The sequence below is a fragment of the Dendrobium catenatum genome, unplaced genomic scaffold (assembly GCF_001605985.2).
Source record: "Dendrobium catenatum unplaced genomic scaffold, ASM160598v2 fragScaff_scaffold_1263, whole genome shotgun sequence".
NCBI classification, from domain to species: domain Eukaryota; kingdom Viridiplantae; phylum Streptophyta; class Magnoliopsida; order Asparagales; family Orchidaceae; genus Dendrobium; species Dendrobium catenatum.
In genome coordinates, this window is record NW_021319725.1 from 719,710 (window position 1) to 727,384 (window position 7,675).

The 7,675-nt window shown below is 35.3% G+C and overlaps 1 protein-coding gene across 3 annotated transcripts; it reads right to left on the bottom strand.

The window, feature by feature from the left end:
• Positions 1-2,180: 2,180 nt before the first annotated feature.
• LOC110106166 (transcription factor bHLH130) lies at positions 2,181-4,811 on the bottom strand. 3 transcript variants are annotated; one of them, XR_002304205.2, is made up of 7 exons: positions 3,882-4,811; positions 3,375-3,637; positions 3,129-3,302; positions 2,972-3,037; positions 2,767-2,835; positions 2,437-2,586; positions 2,181-2,301 (listed from the first exon to the last, which is right to left on the bottom strand). XR_002304205.2 is itself a non-coding variant. In XM_020835945.2 (6 exons), the coding sequence occupies exons 1-6, from the start codon at positions 4,318-4,320 to the stop codon at positions 2,512-2,514; spliced, it is 1,086 nt and encodes a 361-aa protein (XP_020691604.1). In that variant the 5' UTR covers positions 4,321-4,811; the 3' UTR covers positions 2,316-2,511. The 3 variants fall into 3 exon arrangements, 1 of the variants encoding a protein (XP_020691604.1); XR_003702342.1 differs by having other exon boundaries at positions 2,181-2,304; positions 2,433-2,586; XM_020835945.2 differs by lacking the exon at positions 2,181-2,301 and having other exon boundaries at positions 2,316-2,586.
• Positions 4,812-7,675: the final 2,864 nt, after the last annotated feature.

Here is a 7,675-nt window from a genome sequence, read left to right on the forward strand (position 1 = left end):
ACCAAATGAGAAAACAGCAGTTTTTTGATGCAGGAGCAAACAGTTGATAAGACTTTCAATTTTGAAATCAAACCTACTACCAGTCTACTCTCTCCAGATACCTTCTGAATGTACTCATTTCGCTTTGTTTTATTTTTTTATTCCTCTATTTTATTTAGCCAAAAATATTTTATAATGATAAATTCGAATAAAAAAAGTAGGAGAATTTAGATGTGAGGTTTTGTTACTTCAGGAATTCGAAAAAAATAAGAAAACTATATGGCCTTGCTCCGTTGATAAAAAAATTTATTAGTTGAAAACACTTACGCGTTGGGGTAAAAAATTTTATAAATTAATTAAGAAGTCGCATATTTTGATTTCAAAAAATTTATATTCAATCAAGATATATAGCACTCCAAGCAAAGTCAATATCTTGAAGATATTAAGGTTTTTGTTAGGGACAATTTTTTTTGGTGCTTTTAAGTAACTTTATAGTACAAAAATTTTTAGTTTAATAAAATTTTATATTAAATTAAAAAAAAAAGTTGTCCTAAACTAACCTAAATCAGTCCATTAAGCTTTTTGAAACATATTTAGAAATTTGTTCCATTTGAGATGTCGGATGTCCTTAACTTAGGCTTCGTTTGAGACGGCTTTCTTATTACTTTTTTAAACAATTTTCTAGTAAAAAATTAAATTTTTTAGCTAAAATTTTTTTTTAAAAACAAAAAGGAAACATTCCAAAATAAAGCCTTAGTATATTTATATTTAGAATAAAAGTCTCAAGATGAATATGAAGGATTTAAATATGCACGCTTTAAAGTTAGGTAAAACATTGAAAAATTAAAAAAAATATGAAAGGATCAAGGACGATCTATTCATACTATTAAATGGAGTACCCTGATATGATAGAATAGATGATCGATGCTGCACCTTTGAAAACTGTGGGGTTGGACTTTAAACGGAGAGAAATTTGAAAATTAAGTTTTTCTTCATCTACTATTTCTTATTTCAATCGCAACATCCCTTCGTTCGCCACTCAATACCAAATTTTGGTTGTGATCAAATTTGGCTGCCGCCTAGCACTAAACTTTGGCTACAAAGCATTGCCGGCTATTAGTTGCCAACCAAAATCTGGAGAGATTATTCTGTACGAAGTCCGAATGCATCTGGAGATTAATTCGGATATGTCATGTCATCCAATGCATTGTGTATTGGGTGATGTGACACATCCAGATTGAGTTGCGGATATGTCCAGACACTGTAGGTAATAATTTTTACAAAATCTAACATTTAATACTTTTCATCGATCGACATCCGTTGGTTGAGATAAATTATTGTGTACGCAATCCGAACGCAGAGTAAGGTTCGGATGCTGCGTATTTACTGCTTATTTTACTGCGTATTTTTTTATACATATTTTTTCTACGTATTTTAGCAGAAAATAAATAATACTCACTAGATGCACAATAAATACGTAGAAAAAATTATGTATAAAAAATACGCAGTAAAATAAGCAGTAAATACGCAGCATCCGAACCTTATTTGCGTTCGGATTGCGTACACAATAATCTCTCGTTGATCACAAACATTTGATGCTAGCCTTTTATGGCATATTCAACCGAACTCCATACCCCTACTTGACCTCCACAAACTTCTCCCATTCGGGGCACCATTCTCTCGTTCATGAATAGTGTGACGCCATTGGCGTCGCACTATTCACAAATGCATTTTTAACGGAAACAGAGAAAGCGGATGAGAGAAAGGCTAACACGTGTGATTGAGAAAGAATATACACATTGATTAATCTCTGACATCCCCTGTTGATTGCCATCCGACGTTTGCCAACTATAAGAATGTCTTATGTTTGCAAACCATTTACAAAGACGATATGGTCTCCTACTTAAAGCAGGCCAATTTCTTCCCTGCCATATTTTGCCACTCCTTGAACTTATAACCTTCGGTTGGCATTACGACCTATGTTGTAGATATACTATACAAGGCTAACAGTATATGATCAAAAATAAATAAAAAAAGATTATTTGCTTGATCGAACTTAAATTGAAACTCTAATCAACTTAGATATAGAGAATGGGCTCAAGATATGATCTTTCAAATCCATAATTTGCAAATAATAATAATAATAATAAAGCTACATAAAATCAAAGAAGAGAGTAAAAACACAGACGCAACATTTCTCCTTCATCCAATCTAAATTAGATAATTATGCAAAAAAGTAATTAGATAATTCTTATTTCACCAAAAAATAATCAAGAAAAGAACATATAAGTCCACTTTCTGCAGCTGATTAGTAGTTGGTACCTGGTGAATTCTAACATAATCAGAACATAGTACCCAAAAAAAAAAAAAAAAAAACATAGCTGATTTTTACCTATACATTTCTCCTCTCCCCCAAATTATATATATATATATATAAAAGTGAATCTAGGAGTTCACCTTACTCAAAAGTCTTCTGCAATCCTTTTATCTTCTTCTTATCTTCTTAATTACTCTGTACAACAAGCTGATTTATTAGCTTGTCGGGTTCTGATAAGTCTTCTGCTTGCTATCTGAGCACGTGCAGGTTGCCTTGCTATCTGTTAATGTCTGCAGAAAATATTAATTAATGCCAAAATTAGCTTAATATTTCGTTCAAAATTTCCTATATTAAATTTCCCTTAAAAGTATCTAGTACTGGAAAAAGTAGTAATTTCTGATACTGTAAATAGAAGAAATTTAACGGGTTCCAGATTAGGAGGAAGTAGGTTGAATTCCAAGTTTCCGTACCTTGACTTGTCTTTGGAGATCTTTGATGTAGTCAACGGCCAAATCCAGCATGTCCGCAGTGTTCGTTTGCTGCTAAATCGAAGTCAATTAACGAACTAATTCATGAATGAAGAAGAAGCTCCAATAAACTTCGAAGTCGCAAAGCCTGAGAACTAAAAATCATTCCCAGCTGATCGATCAATCAATCACTGTTCCATTAGCTTACCTTATCCATGTTGGGCACTAGCTCCTGCAGCTTCCTCATCCTCTCACTAATTCGTGTTCTTCTCACCTGCAATGATTCAAACTTGCGTTTTGAGCATTTGGTTTGGCTATCAATCGGTGAAGATGAACGAATTGAGGATTAAAGTACAAATTTATACTCTCTCAGCAATGCTCCTGGGATGTGTAGCACAGCCTCTCTTAGCCCTGATCTTACAGGGAACGGAGTCCTGAAACTGGAGGAACTTCTCGATCGCCGCTATCTCCGACGAAGTCTTCGGCAAGCTGAACTGGTGAGTTAGGCCGGAAACTTGGTTGTTCTTGACATCTCCTTCCTGTAAAATCAGAATCAATTAAGTCTAAGAGCGGAATATGGCCGGAGAAGTATAGAAGATGAGATGCAGTACCTGTAGCTCTGTTTGGTTCAGGCCGACGATATCTCTTGACCTCTTGTAACCAGAGAAGCTATCAGATAGCAAGGAATCCTCCCAAGAAGAAACAGCGTAGCCTGGGATGAGGCAACGGCCATTGCTATTCTCCACGGGGCTTTCGTGGTCACCGGAGATGCCGTCGCTTTCCATCTCAGATATTTGAGACAGCGAGTTTTGCCGGGAGGAGAAGCTAATCTGTCCCTTGATACCGCCCGTCATCCCTCTCATCAAACCATAGCCTAAAATAAAATTAAAACCGTAACGAATCAAATCATTTATACGGAAAAGAACAATTGTTTTGCTGTAGTTTTTATGGCAAATAAGAGACAAAAGCTTATCCGTGAGATAACTGGAGAAGAAATTGCCATTTTTATCGAAACCAGATGTGTTTACAGTGTGGGTAATAAATGAAAGCTGAAACTTCTATTGCCGCAGTTGGATTTGGTATAACTTGCAAGAGAAGTTGAATGAAGTAAAGATTACCGTTGTCGACGTTCAAGTGGGAGAAGAAACCAGCAGGAGAGCTGCTCTGCCGGATTAGATTTGCTCCATCCGCCATAGATTGTTGATGCTGAGAGTGATAAAACATCTGGGGCGGAGCACAGGAGAACCCACCGTTCTGCTCTGTCTCCGGCGACGGCTTGAAGTGAAGATTTCTCTCGACGGCGGCGGGCTTTTCGCGGATCTCTTCGCGTAGATCTGGCGAGAGAAAGCGCGCGAACATGGATTCTGTCTCGGGGCTTGAGGGTCTTACAGGAAGGAAGTTCTCGCATACCTCCCCGAGCAGAGAACTCGGAGCCGAGCGGTACCGTAGCAAACCGGAGCTCATCTGTTGCTGCCTCTGAAGATCGGATTCTTCTTTCCGGCGACTGAACGGGAGGTTTAGCTCTTTAGTTGCCGCCGCCGATGGAGATCCGTACATCACTATTCCCTTCCCTTATCCCCCCTATCTCCCTCTCTCTTTTCTACTTCTGGATCGTACTGAACAGTAACAGATCCGAATCAGAACTCAAAGAAAAAGCTTGAATTCAGTAGGGAATATGATCTTCTTCCACTTGGCCATAGACTAGGAGCTCGCAGGAAATCAAAGCCGATCTTTTTATAGCTTGACCTGCACAGTAATATATCGATCGGATACAGGGAGAAACCTAGCGGAGCGGAAAACTCGCAGAAATCGCAGCGAAGAACGGTGAGAAATCGGTAAAGCAGTTCCTTTTACGCTTCGTCTTCGTCCTCCCTTCCTATTCTCACTGCTCTCGCTATCAAAAATGATGAAGAAATCGATCAATCCTCTATTCCTCTTCTCCGACTCAGTCCAAAAAATATATATATATTTTTTTTCGAACCTTATGGGTTCATTATTTACCCGTCCACTCGAAGCACCGAAACACGGATTCGTTTCAGCTGTTTTAAGTGCGGGAAGGGCAGTCATTCAACTATTTATACATCTGAACTGACAAAAATACCCTAAGTATCTTCTATTATTTCCCCAACGCCATGTTGAAATGACGATTGACCTCGTAATGGGAAGGAACTTTCCGTTAAGTTGTTCTGGCTACGTGGAAGAAGGACGTTGATGTGATTAGTAGCGCAGTGTCAGCGGAGCAGGATAATGTGTTGGGTGGCAGTGGGGCCTTTTTATTTTTGGATGAGTTTGTCGTTAAGCTGAAAGGAAATTTTTTTTTTTTCTAATTTTGGAATTGCAACGATGTTTGTCATTATCCATAACACGGAATGGTTCCGTCGCACGTCACCATTTTTTTTAATAAATTTCAAGATTACAATACAATATGCTAATGGACGGTTGTGATTCGGTTGAACCAGTACATCTATCCATTCATCGCTACCATCTGGATCCGAAAAACTCGCTTAACAACGCAATTTGGCGTGTAATAACCGCTACACTGCGGTAGAGGCCTGTAGCTTGACTCTCACAAAACTTATTATATAATGTGTAGAGAGGGAAAGAGACGGAACAGGGAAGAAGAAGGATTTCTTCTTCTCCTCTGGAAACGGAGCAGGAGGCAGAGAAAGGAAAAGTAACAGTAAAGAAAGTAATTTCTATTCTATTCCTTTAATTACAGACCATTGGGTAATATATAGACAAATGAATACAAGAATTGTACGACCTACTCTAACGGTACATTAGAGACCCAACCATGGGATGACACGTGGACAGGTTGCTAACATAATGTAGCTAGAAATTTAATTTTTGGAATGTACCTTAAAAAGTCTTAAAAATGTTTGTTTATTTTAATTTGAGGCTTCATTTGATAATCTTTTTATAGTTAATTGATTAGTTATATATTTAAAAGTATTTATTAACAAAATTAGTTTAATAACTTGCAATTTATTCTGATTATTTTTTTTCTCGATGGCATTCATTGTAATATTTCAAAAAAGAAGACTAGTGATGAACTGGTTTGAATATAGCTTCAAGCACTTAGCGTGTCAAATAAAGTTATACATTGCTCCAATATTTTGATATTTTTATTTAATTATTAATTATAAAAAAAAATTAAATTTTGAGTTATAAAATGAAGCTCTGAAAGTAATGAAATATAGGCTACAAGAAATTACATTAATTTCAAAAAAAGAAATTTAATTTCACGTTAGTGCGATTTTTTATCAAGAAATTTTTTTGTGAAACGGGGCGGATCCAACCTTAATTTTTAGGGTGGACAAACTTATTATATAAAAAAAGAAGACTCTAAAAGCCGAAGGTTGTGAAAACACTGAAGGCTAGGAAGATGTCGAAAAGCGAAGCTGCAATTCGCAAACCTTAGCATGTGAAGTGCTGCACATGCAAAGACAAAATTCTAAATGGAAAAGGGGTAGGCGCACACGGGATAGGATGATATTAGGACAAAAAAATATTTTTGAGAGGGGACAGAATTTCAAAATAGACCTTTATATACATTTTTTTTATGCTCACCCTCGAAACCCTAACTCATATAGGGATATGCCCTTGTGAAGAAGTATAGATAATGAAAGAAATAATAGATTTTATGTTATTTTCATTAATATTAATATGAAATATGATCAAATACTATATTAATTAATTTGGAGTACTTGAAGACAAAATGTATATGAAAGATATATTAACATTATTAAAGAATATGTATGATGAAGCACTAATTAATATTAAAATTTTCTAATAATGTAAATTTTTTAAAAAATAGCATTGAGTTTGTATTTGTTTATTAGTTAGATAAATGTTTATAAAAATATTCAAACAATGCACCTTGGTGAAAAATAGACAAATTAAGATTTAAAGATATTAATTAAAAAAATTAAAATAAAAAATTTAACTTTTGTAACTAACATAACTGGACAAAAAAAATTAAGAGCACTTAGTAAAGTTAGAGAATACCTCTTTTAGGCTTCGTTTGGAACAATTTTTTTACTGCTTCTTAAAACAACTTTTTATTTTAAATATTAAAATTTTTGTATTAGAAAGTTGCTTTAAAAACTGTAAGAAAGACATCACAAATGAAACATTAATCTAGCTATTATGATTAAATATTTTAAATATTGTTAGTCGCTTCTTATTTGCATAAAAATATCAATAATTTGTTTTAACTCATTTTTTTTTTTTGTGATATCATTCTTAATATATGTTATTAATGAACTTGCAAGATAGAGAACTTTGAATACATCCACCTCAACAATGGAGCCATGGATATATCCACCTCAACTGTGGCGAGTTTTCAATCCATTAAGTAGTTATACATCACGTCAAAATTGTTTTGAAAATTTGATGACAAAGGGAACTTTATCATGTGTTGATGTGAGGAGATGGATGTGTTGCGCTCTTTGAATCTGGAAGAAATTTTGGAAAGCAATGAACGTCCTAAGGAGATTTCAGATAAAAAATTAACTATCTTTGGAGAATAAGTATGGGGTGATGATGGAGACTTATAGAATGAAACAGTGGAAGACTTTGGAGAACAAGTATCTAACGAAGAGCATGGATAATCATATACATATGAAACAACAGCTCTAGAGGATTTAGATGAGACATGAGATTACGATTGATAAGCATTTGAATGACATCACAAAGCTATTGATAGATCTTTTAAATTTGGATGAGGATGTTGGAGATGAAGATAAGACGCTCTTTTTGTTGAATTCACTCCCGGATGAGTATGAAAATTTTACGATGATAGTCATTCATGGGAAGGAGGTCTTGAAATATGGTGAGGTGACTACTGCGTTGCTAAATCATAAGTTCAAGCATCGGGAGGTCTTGAAATATGGTGAGGTGATTACTGCGT